Source organism: Alligator mississippiensis, chromosome 12 (genome assembly GCF_030867095.1).
Source record: "Alligator mississippiensis isolate rAllMis1 chromosome 12, rAllMis1, whole genome shotgun sequence".
In the NCBI taxonomy this organism is placed as follows: domain Eukaryota; kingdom Metazoa; phylum Chordata; order Crocodylia; family Alligatoridae; genus Alligator; species Alligator mississippiensis.
Window position 1 is genome coordinate 4,670,406 of NC_081835.1, and position 13,804 is coordinate 4,684,209.

Consider the following 13,804-nt stretch of genomic DNA (forward strand, 5'->3'; position numbering starts at 1 on the left):
GCGAGCTCCATTTTTACCCTCTGGCCAAATAGACACGTGTGAAATTAGTTTTGCATACCTGCCTTGAAGACCTGGCCCTGGATCACATCAAAAGAATGCTTAATTTGTTTTTGATGGCTAGGTACACATGTAGGAACAAATAATTGAACGAGTCAGAAGTTCAGATGCGCAGTGAAAATGTCACCGTTCGGTTTAGCCGCCGCCACCTGCCTATGAAAAATGCATCAGCAAAGAGTGCCCTATGGAACCAATCTGACAAGAGACCCCGGGATGACACGAGCTTTTTACTTCCTTTCACCGCCCTACGATGCAATAACTCGTTTTTGTTCTTGTGCAGTGAAATATTCCCTTGTAGCTCAAATTCAAATTGGAGAAACATCAAAAGTTAATATGAAACAAAAATGCAATGCAGGTATGGGGAAGAAACAGAGAGATACATTACTTTGTAGCCACCCCTCTCATGCCCAAATTGCAACACCACAGAAGTCGGGAAGCCACGCTGGGCTCTTTGTACCCCCTTGGCTGGTGAGATTGTTTTTCATCTGAGAGCCTTTTTAAAGTCTTCCTCCTGCCTCCTTATTTTTAAGGAATAAAGAGCTAATGTAAAGACACCGAGTGTTATGAAGCGTGAAGTTCTATAAATATTTATGCCGAACTACAAAAAAAAAGTTGACAATTCTTATTTCCTTGACATATTGGGGTCGTTTGGTTTTTTTGACCTCTGGAATTGAAGAGCACTCGGAGTTTTACCTCTTTGGAATAAAACTCCTGGAGATCTCTTAGCTCATCCGGTTATGCCCCTTACAAGTTACAGCAGACTTTATTTCATCGCTGCTTTATGAATATGGAGTTTGAACTTTACTCTGTTACCAAAAAAAAAGCAAAGCAAAAAAAGTCCTACAAACGGTCGGGTCTGTTTGTACACTGATATAACCCGGTGACTGTAACTGTGTTCAGTATTTGTATTTGTGCACAAGATAGCGGCTTAATTTACTGTACAAGCATTGGATCCTTTTGGGTTTGTTTCTGGAGATGCAGATTTCGCACAGGTGACATTTATGCAGATGCACTTCCAGGGTGCTTGTTTTAAATGGATTTAAATACACGAGCCCAGTGCAGGAAGAGATGGAAAGGGGCATGGGCTGGGGGAGCACCTTATCTCCCATATTCTGGTGGGATAAGGGGGTCCCCCCTTATCTCCCATATTCTGGCACCATAAGGTGGGATAAGGGGGTCCCCCCTTATCTCCCATATTCTGGCACCATTTCACAGCACAATTTAGAGCGGCCCCAGGGCAACTCTAATTTAGATGGTTTGTTCTCTAATCTTCTAAGGGACATTGCACCATTACACTCTGAGCACACCTTTCTGCCTCAAAGTCGAGGAAGGAGGATGATACAGAGCCAGTCCATGAGCTTTGTACCAGAAGGGGCATCCCATCAGGGGTCATGTCTACCTCCTTTGCACTGCTGATGCAGTCAGTATAAAAGCACCTCAGTAGAGGGTAGCATCTAGTCCTTTATCGTTAGAGGCCCTGAGAAAAAAAACAACCAGGATTTTCCTGATGTGACAGCTCTCTGACAGTAATATGCTGCTCCTTGGCAGCTTCCATTGCTGTAGTTGCCTTGCCATTTGTAGCCAAGTGAGCTTGTTTAAACCTAGCTTCAGTACAATCTCTGCATTGCAGCGTAACCTCCCCGGTGTAGCAGGTGCTTACATATCGGTGTAGACCTGTCTGCCTGACTCACTTGGACAGTCAGACCCAGCGTGCCCTATTTGTACCAACCTTGGGGTATAACGTGATCCACTTGAAGCATCTTTATAGGAACAGAAGAATATTGGAAGGAGAAGCCTAGGAGTAGCCAGACTCAGGGGGAAGCGTGGGATGAACCAAATGGGATGAGGAAGGAAGAACTGAGGAACTAGCTTAACAAAGATGGGTACTGTGTGGGGTTGGGTGTAGACTGGCTCTGTTCATACAGGTTACACAAGTTGCTTCATCTCCAAGGCAGGATCTATCAGACCCCAAAGTTATTTTGCCCACATCTGTTGTACCTCTGCAGCTGCCTTAGATACAAAGACACCTCCCAGTCCATACACGTACAAGGCTCAAACCAAATTAAAATGTTTATGATCCAATCAAGTCACTTTAGGGCGCATCTACACATGCATTAACACAGTTTAGTTAATGCGCATTAAATCTAGTACCTCCATTGTGACGTACTAGGAAAATGCTCATTAGCTTGTCTTCATGCATGTTAACTAAACAGCACGGTTTTTATGTGACGATGCACATTAGCCTGTTTTAATGCATGCGAATGAAGTAGTACATTTTTTTAGTGATACTTTAATTCTCAATACAATAGGCTGATGCACATTAAAGCACATGTGTGGCTGTACCCATAGATCATATGCATCATGTGCTGAGTGGTGTCCATCCACAGTTAGTCACTAGAGGGCACAGTATAACTGGCCTACCTTGAAAACAGGAGCAAATTGTTCTAGAAAAGGTCCTCAAGTATCTGTACATGTTCTAACACTGGGAAAGATTGCCAAGGCTTTTAAAGAAACATCCAACCTTTCCCCTATTTTTTTTACTGACTTCAGTGATTCCCGATTTAAATCTACTTCTGCTAAAACAGCTTTCAGAAGACTCTTCCGTTGATTCACTTGTGTAACACGGCGCTATGGGACAGCGGGTTCATAAGCATCTTGCCAATAGCTTTCAGGATTGGCACACAAATATACAAGCCGTCCCTGTTTTGCAGACACGACTCCTTGGAAAGGAAAAAACAAATTAACTCAAATGGACTCAGAGGGATTTACAGGTTAAATGTTTGCTGTTTTTGCAGGTCGCCTGTCTAATACGGGTTCCTTCTGAAGTGGTAAAGCAGAGGGCTCAAGTTTCGCCTTCATCCAGCACCTTTCAAGTGCTTTCCAACACTTTATATCAAGAGGTAAGGTTTTTATCAAAACTTCTGAAACGTAGCTGCTCCAAGCCATTCTCCCAGCCCTGTGCTGTCTGTTTCTGGGAAGTTTTGTGCAACTATCCTGTTGCTGAGAACTGTTGGCGTGTTATAGGGACTGGATTGTTAGCCAGCTAGGCTCCTTTTCTTAATGTTTTGGGGCAGTGGCACTTAGAAATACTAATCAAGGCTTCCAGTTTCTGCAGTGCTCTTATCCAGTAACCCAACTCTCTCAAATCAAGCAGTCTCCTGTTTTCCTGACTGTTGGAAGCAAAACTGTCCCCCCACCAGAGCCAAGGTTAATGAAGCATTGAAAATTTTCATGGGGCTTACAGGGGGAGGCACATTAGCATATTGCTAATGGCACTGCATCCTTTCTGCAGGGCCAATACCTGCGTTTGGAAAGGCCGCGTCTTTCACATGTCTATTTTGGATCCGGGGAGAGGATCCAAAATGGAGAATTTACAAAACGGCCTTGCAAAGCACTGTTCCTTCACTTGATAATGCAAAATCCATCCTCATTCCCTCTTCCCCTCCAGCACCTTGTTAAGGCCACTGAAGAAGGGATGAGCTGAGCGGATATTTGCATTTAGCTGCACTACTTCAGGAATAAGCACCTGGAGAATAGGGTAGTTGCACTGAGGCACATCTTATACCAATGGATCGCTACCTTTTTACACTCCATAACGTTTCTGAACTTAGCTGGATCTCATTTCAGAAACGAATTTCACTCATCTTTTGACTATGGAAAAATACTAGAGCAATTCTGCTGTTGCAAACAACTTGGGGAGACCCCCAAAAGTCAGAATGCTTTTAACGGTCTGGATTCTGTATTTTTATCTTGTCCAGGTGTTTGCCCACCGGACTGGTCATGTTGAGCAGCACCCTTAAAAGGATCTTCCAGCACATTGGCTGAGAAACACGTCCTTAGGCACTTGAATAAGTCGGTCATAACGTTTACTGGTGGAGTTAACTTGGTTGCTTTGAATGCAAGCGTTAAACAGCATTGGCCTGAGCTACCCAAAACAGCTAATGCTTTTTGGACGCTGAATGCGATACCAGTCTCAGAGCGCCCGTTCTTTTCTTCCCTACTCCTTTTTTCAATCTGACCCCTGATCTATAAAAACCAACTGGCAGTGGAAATACTCTTTTCAGAGCACTGGACAGGGAACCAAACCCTGATGCGTACATGTCATGCCTTTTAAACATTTTGGATGCTGTGGTCCTCCAGCTAAGAACAAAGCATTGAAAAGTCTTTCCTGATGATGGTTCTGAACCAGAGCAATTAAGAAACCAGACATCCAGCCAGATTGTTATCCTAGATGCCTGTTTTGCATCGGCCGCTTAACTTGAAAATGCTGCTGCTCTGCTTTATGTATGCATTTGGAGTTGGGGATAACTTCTCAACCTCAGCTATGCTTGCCAAGTATTAGGCACACAGAGTTTGAAATAACGTGTTTCGGTGCCTTCTTGCCCTCCTAATACAAACTCTTAGGTCTAGTTTCTTCTTTGTGTGAATGGATAACCCATTATTCCTCACAGTGGTTAAACACTCCTTTTAAAAGGAAGATAAAAGCCTCTAGTGTCATCAATCCTGGGATATGGTGCTATAATCAATATAATCTATTTGTTTTAGATCTTCCACTCAGTAAGGCTGTAATACCTGCTATGTAATCATCCATAAATTGCTGTCTTTGGCTACCTAATTCCTTTTAGCTGAAGCTGTCTTTTTTGTTGGTTTACAGGGTATTCGAGGACTTTATCGGGGCTATAAAAGCACAGTATTAAGAGAGGTAAGACAATTGGTTTCTTTCCCACCCTCTTTTAAAGTGCTTTTGTTGTACTTTTCCTAGGTAAGCTAAACAGCTGGAACCACACACCTCCAAATATTTCATTCTAGATAAGTGAACTGTTTGGGGAAATAATGGGAACTGGGAAGCTATGCTGATAAAGTGCATTAGAAACTTCTGGGACAGAGGTGGCTAGTCCTGTACCTCTTGTGCATTTTTTGGATTCATTGCTGAACAGATGTAATATGATAAAGACGTATACGTTTTGCAAATCATGCAGTTTGGCAATGCTTTATTTTGTGAGGTCTCGTTTGCCTTCTGCTAAGTGCAGAGACAAAGGGTGGTGCTAAGTCTCTTTTCCCCGCTTCACAGCAGGAGCAGTGGAAATTCGCACCATGCACAAATCAAATGTACATGAAAAGGAATTTAAAAAAAATGGTCTAAATTGTCTATGCCCAATTTGTTCTTGCTGGGATTAGCAGGTGCCGATGGAGCCTGAACTTGCTCTCCCAGAGAGGTGCCATTTTATTTTTGCTATTAGCTGTAGCTTTGGCCCTGATCTTCTCATTATTGGCGTTTGTGTGATGCCCTACTGCAGCCACCGTGAATTCTCCATGAGACATCTGCCAATGGGAGTCGGACCATGGGGTTGTGGCCTTTGGGTCTCTGATTTTTAGGTTTTAGAATAGATGATGTGCATAACTTCCTTACAGCTTTCACTTGGAGAGAACAAGGAGAAAATGAACTTCTGTGCACTCCTTAACAGTAGGTTTAACCAGAAAACCTCGTCCTAGGTTGTAACATATGTTAACATTCGGCACAACATCTAAATTAACCAGTGTGTCAATAAAGGAATTTCATTTTGCCCCCCTCTTTTAAGCTACACTTCAAAATCCCACTCCAAACTTTGCCCGTCGCACTCCATGCTGCTCTCATTTTGCAATAGTAGAAACTGCATTGCAAACACTTTAGATAAGGGAACAGGGATTGGTTTTCTGTGAAAATAAGACAAATACCTTTCAGAGTCCTTGTTCTTCACTTGCTAGGATCAGTTTGGTGTGGCACGTGGTTCTGTCCTTAAGTTTCACCCAGCTAAGTAATCAGGGTTGGATCTTTGCCCATTTAATACTAAGTCACTTCAGTACCAATATTAAAAGAAAATTATCTTGTTGCCGTTGATAGTGACGCTAGCTACATAAGCATTTAAAAGCCTACTTTCAGCAGAACTCTTTGCTTTTAAAATATCTCCTTCATGCCCCTAGCTGCATTCGGATCCAGTACAGCCAACTCCTATTACAAGTCAGGATAAAGATGTATATTGCGTAAGATAAGAAGTCCCAAATTTCGTATTGCTTTAAGCACCCGCAAATGGCAACGCTGGAGCTTATTTGAGCAACTCCAAATGTTTCAAAAATTAGTTACTTGTGTGAAGATGACACCTGCTTTTCCAAAACATAACCCCCACCATGGCTTCATCCTGTACTTATTTTCCGGCTCACTAAACGCATGTTATTCACTCAGATTTCATCTGGAGGCAGGCAAAAAAAAGGGCAACAAGCCTTTTTGATTTCTCCGAGGGGTTCTGAATAAATGAATAAATTTCGATGCCACCGAATACAGATTTTGCATACCACCAGATAGATAAAACACATGGCTACAACTGGATGCTGTTCTCTTTAAAATTTGTTTTGACGTATGTCAGGACGGTAATTAATTTCCAGGCCATTCTCCTAGCGCGGGATGTGACCCTGCTGAGATAACTTTGTTTACTCCAAATGGCAGCACCTTGTTGAATCCTTAATTGGGGTCCTTTCCATTATGTATATTCATAAAAGATCCTTCAGAACTGATTTCAGTTGAAATATTGCTTTTTTGGCACATCTGCCCAATAGAACGAGAAATAAATTATTGCCAAATGAAATGTGGTTTCTCTTCAAAATGAAACAAATCATTGGTGATCTGTTTGTTTTAAAAAAAACCCAAATCCATGCATTTAACACAGTGTTCAGCCTATCACATTTTCTGACACTAAATACCACTCTCTGCAGTGAAGTGTCCACTCCACTGTTTGCATAAAAGCAGCGTATTGAATCGTGTAGCTGAAACAAATGCACATTCTTGATATTTTCCAACCCCCCCTAATGCATTTCTTCCCTTCTTCAGCAGAAGGTCTTTATCCTTGGATAGGAGCCTGTGTTAATTCATTATGGGAGATGTCCATGTGATTCTCTACTTTGGAGCGCACTGGCATTCAATTCTTGCCGGATTTGGATGCCTGTGGATTTTGTTTGCATGCTCCAGGTGTTTTTTTCCCCCCGTCTGCAAAGCCATTTGGTTAGCGACACTAAAAAGGTATTTTGTAGTATATAGGCTTCAGTAATGTGGTCTAAGAAAGGCTGTAACTTTTACTTAAAAATAAGCCTTTGCACATAATTTATAGTGGGGTTCAGAGTCTCTCTCATTTCTGGATAGCCTGCCCTTCTTTCAGACCCTTTAAATGGACAGTTCAGGTTTGCTGGGCACAGGCCCGGTTGTTAGGGAGGGAAAAGAGCTTGAACTAGTGCCATGGTCTCTCTTGCCATACCATGTCCCCAGTCTACTGGCTTTCTTTATGCCTGTGCCATCCCTTTGATTTTTCATAACTTTTTCTCTACTCTTCTGTTTTCCCCATCCCCCACAACCACACTTAACCCCCCACCCCAGTTGTTTTACATTTCTGTGTCTGATTTGCACTCTTCCTCTAATTTTTTTTGCCTTCTTTTATGTGTGCCATGAAGGAGGACTTGAGAAAAAAAAAAGTTTGTATATTTAGTGCTATGGGAAATGTCTTAGCTTGGGGGGAATTTCAGTGGATGAACAAAATTGCTGCTTAGCGGACCCTCCTTTTATAATTAGGGACATGTGTGTGCTTTTCTGTCCCCACAGCCTTCCCCTTTGGTTTCAGTTCCTCTTCCCTCTTGTGCCTAATACCTTTGACCTGATTTTGCAATCGGAGGGAGAGTAGGTGCAGTGCAATGGTTTTATTCCAAGCCTAAGGACAGTAGCAGCCTGGAAGACAGTCCTGTCTTATGGAAAGAGCTACAAGACCAGAAGGAGAGTCCAGCTGCTCCGGGAAGCTAGTCTGGGTAAACGGCACAATAGAAAAGGCTGTGAGAAGATGCGAGCTTCCCATGATGTCATTTCAAAGTCAAAGCCAAGTGAAAAATCCACTTTCCCGTGGTAGCAACGCACCATTTTGTAAAAACGAGGCGGTGCTACTCACAGCCGGCGGGAACGATACGTTTCCCCCCTCTACCACTGACAGATCCATTCGTGAAATCTCCAACCCTCCTGCAACAAGGCAGAAGAAAATATCCATTGTAAATCCTCCTGAAATGCCTTGATGGGAACGATAGTTCTTCTGCGGAGGCTTTGCACTAGCCGGCTGAGCCAGATTTTTAATTCTTGCATAATTCTTTTTATTAGCTGTGACCAAGTCGAACATCTGTTAAAATTCCGTAACGTGAAGTTCATGGGAAAAAGAGGAAGAAAAAAACCCCCGAGTTCTTGCTGGAATTTTTCCATTTCCATTCGCATTGCAGGCTTCTGACAGATGTCTTAAATGGACCCTTCTGTTAATGAGAACACAATTCCAGTGAAAATGAAGTGCCTTGTCCAATCTTGCATTTGCCGTCACTCGCTGCACAGCTACTAATTTCACTCTGTGTGTGTTTGCGTGCATATTATAGCTTTGCAGTAGCAGGGGGAAATACCCCTTTTGTTGTACATTTATTACAGCAAAACAGGCACAGGCAAAGTGCTAAGTGTTTTGTTGGTCTCTGTTGAAACAAATAAGGCTGTTTCTAAATATGGGATAGCTGGGGTGGGTTTGCAAATGCTTTTTTCTCCTATTTCACTGCTTGGCTGGAGCAAACAACTTCAAACACCTTCCCCATCTACCAAAAGCCTTATGAGAATCTGCATAAGACCCTGAGCAGGAAAGAGGTGGTTTTCAGCTCTTTTTTTGCTCACCCATAGCTCCAGAGACTTGCTTTGAAGTGTCAAATCGGGGATGTGAACCGACCTGAATAGCCATGCATTGTCACTTTGTACTTAACCTTGTCTGAGAGAGTTTGAGATTCAGACAGGTGGATCACCGAGTCACTGGAGCCACCTGTGCAGATCCGATTGCAGGACAAGGGGGCTGGGCTGGGCTCTGCTTGGGGAAAAGAAAAATGCCAGGAAATTCAAGTCCCCTGATGCACAGCCTGCTACTGACTTTCCCTTCAGAGAGATGATCAGTGCAGGCCCAGGTGCATTTGAAGTAACTGAGTGCACAGATGTGTCCCATTTACAGGCATCCTGGGACTGGGAGGGAAGAGCAGGTTACAGCTCTAGCCTTTCTGGGGGAGCAGCAAAGAGGGGATGTTCCTGCAATACTGAATGGTAGCACAACCATAAAAAAAAGAGCAGCGGCTTTTGTGGGAGGGAAAGGAGAGTATTGCCAGACTCCTACAGCTGTGGATTGTAAGTAAATCCCTTATGACATAGAAATACTCAGCTGTGTGTGCATGCAGTAAAACCAGTATTTTGTTGCAAGGTATAAACTTCTGGGCCTGGAGAGGATGGGTTATGGCCTGGGAAGGAAAAAGCCTGACCAAGCTGCAAGAAAGCAGTGTAAAAGGTTTGGAAGAGTTTGTTACCTGGAGGAAGGTAAAGGTGGAGCCTGCAGCAGTTGGAAGCAAAAGAATGATTTAGGAGGCTCGCCTGTTGCTCACTCCCAAATTTAAAGTCCCAGCTACCAGAGCATGCTGGGAAAGGCTTGTATAAAAGAGAGGTTTGGGGGAAAAGCAGTATGTTTTAGTAATGTGGAAGGGGGGCAAGAAGTGGTTGCTTTTCTCTGGCCTCAAAGTCTAGTCTAGTAGCTCTTAATTTCTTAAGGTTCAAGGTGCCCCTAGTTTGACTTGGGGTAATTCTCCATGACTTTTGTGAATTAGGCAGCCCCCCCCTTTTCAAAAACAAATGTGCTTATTGCAGTGTTTACCTCTGCACTGGAGAAGGCTATAGGTGTTTCCTTTCTATAAACTACTCTTATTATAGGTAACCTAGGCAGTTGTTGGTTTTTAATTTCTTTGAGGTCTCTACACAGGGATGATTATTAGTCTTTAATTTCTTTGAAGTCTGTCACTACACAGGGATGATTAAGCTTAGTAAGGATGCTTTCTTAAATTTGTGTCGGGTATCCAGGTTACAGCTGTATTGGTCTAGAGGCAAAAGAAATCAAAACTCATGGCAGAGGTGATATCTTTTATTAGACCAGTTAAATATTTGCAAAAAAAAATTTTTTTTTACTTGGGCAGTTAAAATTTTGGACTCCCTTATTTCCTCCTTGGGTAGCTTTTGAATATCTAATGCACACAACACACTTCAGAGATAAGCAGTGTAGTTTCTTAACCCAGCATGTGTTTAAAAAAATCAATCTCACAAAATGCACAGTCCATTTCTTTCTCTCTCTCACTTTTTGTTTTCAAGAAGTTCTTTATTTGCTGGATTTCATCAGGAGTCTGCAGTGCAGGGTTTGTCCGCGTGGCTGTCCCTCGCAGGACTGGGGTGTGAGACTCTCTTTTCGCAGGCAAACTTTAAGACTATTTCCTGGCAGCACAAACGCTTGCACAGAAAGGAATAGGAAGTGGAGGGCAGGTTTAAAGATGAAAAATGTGCAGGAGGCTTATGGTTTGATTAATGGGATCTCCACAGGGACAAGATTGAAAACTAAGTCTGTACATAGCCTCACTGCCCCTCTTAGTCGTTCCCTCCCTCTCGATCCAACGCTGTTTTGAGAAGCACATCTCTGGGGGGGCGGCAGCTTTGGGCTGGATGCTTCCCTCGTCCTGTGTGGGCAAGAGATTTTCATTCAGGACAGTCCATACATACTTCAGGCAATTCTCAAGGGTGAGGGTGGGAGGCCACCCTCTGTCGCTCTGGACTTTTGGTACCCACTTATATGTTGGAAGTTGTTTTTCTTTCCATCTCTGAAGCTGGAATACCTGTAAATGGGGTGACCCACTGTTCATTTTTGCAATGTAGTTAAGCTGTACTCCTTTGGCACATCATAATTAAAAAATAAATAAATAAAAAGGCTTTGAAATAACTCTCCAGGCTCATAGAGCAAGCTCTCCTTTTTTTTCTGATTTGATCAGTGTGAATAAATAGGCCTGGATGGTCAATAGCTTCTGGCTTGAGTAAGCCAACAGAAAAAGCCTGATATCCCCATGTGCAAATAATTGACTCATCAGTCACTGTAGGCATGCTAGGTGATCTGGCTAATTGGCTGCTCTTTTAAAGTGAGAACACACACAGGTATCTCAGAGCAAGGGAGCGGGCATCCTCCTTTTCTTCCTCCGCTACTCATTCATGGTTTAACACTGGCCATTGTGCGTAACCCCTTAGTTTCATAATTGCACAGTGTGAGCTTTTAGTGTCCATGCTTTTTGCATGCAAATGGATCGTGCATTTCAGACTCTAGACTCTGTGGGTGGATAGGGCAGGCTAACCTGCGTGCACCTGAAAAATGGCCTGGGAGGCTTAATGCAACTCCTTTGCAAATAAGCGTGGATGCTTCAAATAGGGGCCCCGCAAAGCCTTTCTGCACTGTGTTTTTAGGGAAGTTGGTAACCTATTTTGCAGTCACTTTTTCTGCAGTTGCTCTAGCGGGGAAAGGAGCTGCCTCTGCATGGGGCTTAACAATTTGAGCAGGAGGAACCTGCCTGACTTTGCTCAAGCATGCTCACGCCCAGACTTTCAACAACCAAAGAGCTATTTTCTTGACATTGGTTGCTCTTGATTCTACAAGTTTGGCACCTGTTCAAAGAACGCACTCCATATCGTATCTCCAGTGGGGAATCTTAATGTGATTTTTTTTTTTCCCCTCTCCCTTTCTCCAGTCCCTCCCCACCCAAAACAAAATTATCTGTGACAAGGGGTCACTAAGTGCAAGCAAATCTCTCTTGAAGGAGAGCAGGGAAAAAAAAATCCTCCGCTCCAGCAATCCAGGATGTTGTAACACAGGAGCACAGACAGGGAGAGATGGATTTCTCTTGTTCAAAGGGAGGGAAAAAAACCACGTAAGGAGAAGTCATGCATCGTTAGAAAGTGGAAGGAATCTTGCAGGTTATAAAGACCTTTAGGCTGTAGGCTTATCTGATTTTTACAAACCAAGTATCATTAAGCTTGGTTTGTAATTGCAGAGGAGACTTCCAAGGAGAACCCACAGGGCTGTGGAAAATGGGGATAGCCTGTTGCAAATCTGGGCTGTGGTAACATTGGGAAATATTTAAAACAATATAAAGAAGGAGAGAGGGAGCAAGAGAGAGAGAGATGAACATCCAGCAGTCTGGGAACTGCAAATGTTTTGGATCAATATGGGATTTTGTCAGGAATTGCTGCTGAAAGCAATCTTACCTCTTCCTGTCCAGCCTTGGGATAAGCAGTGGTTCACAAGCATCAATATATCGGGGTTATTAACCACTTAGTTTGAATAGGAGCAGTTAACTTGGCTTCCTCTCCATTAAAAGTACAGCATATTTACTTAGCCCAAGAATGGAGGATGCACTGAAAATCCTAATCCTGTTTTGGAGCAGTTGCATAGTGTAGCCGTGATAGGACATTAGCAGATTTGTGGGTACCAGAGTCCCTGAAACAACTTGTCATGGACATGCGGAGCCGACTGTTTCTTATTTATGGAGTGTTTGTCCATTTTTGCAAGCTACACTGAGCCTTTCTGGGTAGCATGGGATAGAAATCTTGATGCTGATGACGGTAAAGAGACAGACACCGGGTCCTTCTTTCTGTTTTTATTTCCTCGTTCTGTTCGTGACTGATTGGGGCGGACGCAGCCAGTTCAGCGTTTTCACACTAGAGGGCACGCCAGGCCTATGATTTCTCTAATTGCCGTGGAGAGACATGTTATATGACATAGGATCTCATCTTAGGGTGGCCTGATCTTAAAAGTGACTTTGCTTTAATTATGACCCTCCGCTCCGCTAAAGGGGGAACATGGGGTGTGAAATCTTGTTTGTTGACTCAAGGAAATGATACCATTGAGTTCCCCATGGGAGGAGGATGGAGCAACCTTTGGTTTACGACTGTTTCAAGATTTCTATTTTGAAATCTCTAAGCTCTTATACGATATGAATCGATGGATCAAATATACCCCTTGGTCCCAGCTACACCCAGCCCAGGCTAGTGCTGCAGTCTCTATCACAGTTGCATAGTGCAACACAAAAGAGACCCCTTTTCCCTATCCTGTTGCACGCAGAAAAGGAGTGTGCCCATATGGTCATGAATCACTGAACCTCGTGGGCTAACTTGTTCACGATGATTAAGAATCAGCTCTGGCCTGAATTCTGAATTGGGTGAGCTGGCATGTTTTAACAAAAAAGGACAATAGGCTTCATTGTCCTGATTTTAGCGTTGTCCTTGCACTGAAAGTGTCTGAGAATCTGAACCGAAGTCAAGAATCTGAATCGACTCATCCGGGGGCTCCTTCCCTTTGCAGAAACGGAGACCCAGCCCTGCAAACTGCCCTGAGTTGAACAGCTGCGATGTCCAGACACGGACTCTGGACCCATGGCAAAATATTTTTCAGTGGTAGGAGCTTTTAGCCAGGCACCTTTTCCCCCCTCTAATATAAAGAGAGAATTTAAAATGAAAATATTAAGAGAAACAAGATAAGCTGCGAAAAGCAGAAGCTGTGAGTTGTTTAATTTTTTTTAAACAGCTGCTTGGCACTGCTTCCCCCATAGTTTTAAGTTGATGCTAGCTTTATTAAAAGCCAGGGAGTCTAGGAGGTGGGGAGCAGAAGGTACCCACACACTAGAAACTTCAGATATGTGGTTTTTATTACTTCTGTAGGAACTGCAGGCAGCATGTAGTCTGCAGGCAGAAATAGGATTATTTTGCTGGGCCCCTTTCTCAACAGGGTCTTATTTTTCTGCTGATTTTTATTGAAGCGGTAAAGTTGAAATCTCTCCTGAAGTTACATTTTGCATTTTAACTTGTGCATCCTTG

General features: G+C 43.3%; 1 protein-coding gene across 1 annotated transcript in view; it reads left to right on the plus strand.

Moving 5' to 3' along the window:
* SLC25A26 (solute carrier family 25 member 26) overlaps nt 1-13,804 on the plus strand; it is a 97,647-nt gene that overhangs the window by 23,596 nt on the left and 60,247 nt on the right. Inside the window, exons 4-5 of the mRNA XM_006271629.4 lie at nt 2,853-2,957; nt 4,712-4,759. Of these exons, the coding sequence (XP_006271691.3) occupies nt 2,853-2,957; nt 4,712-4,759 (153 nt within the window). The remainder of the gene's footprint in view (nt 1-2,852; nt 2,958-4,711; nt 4,760-13,804) is intronic.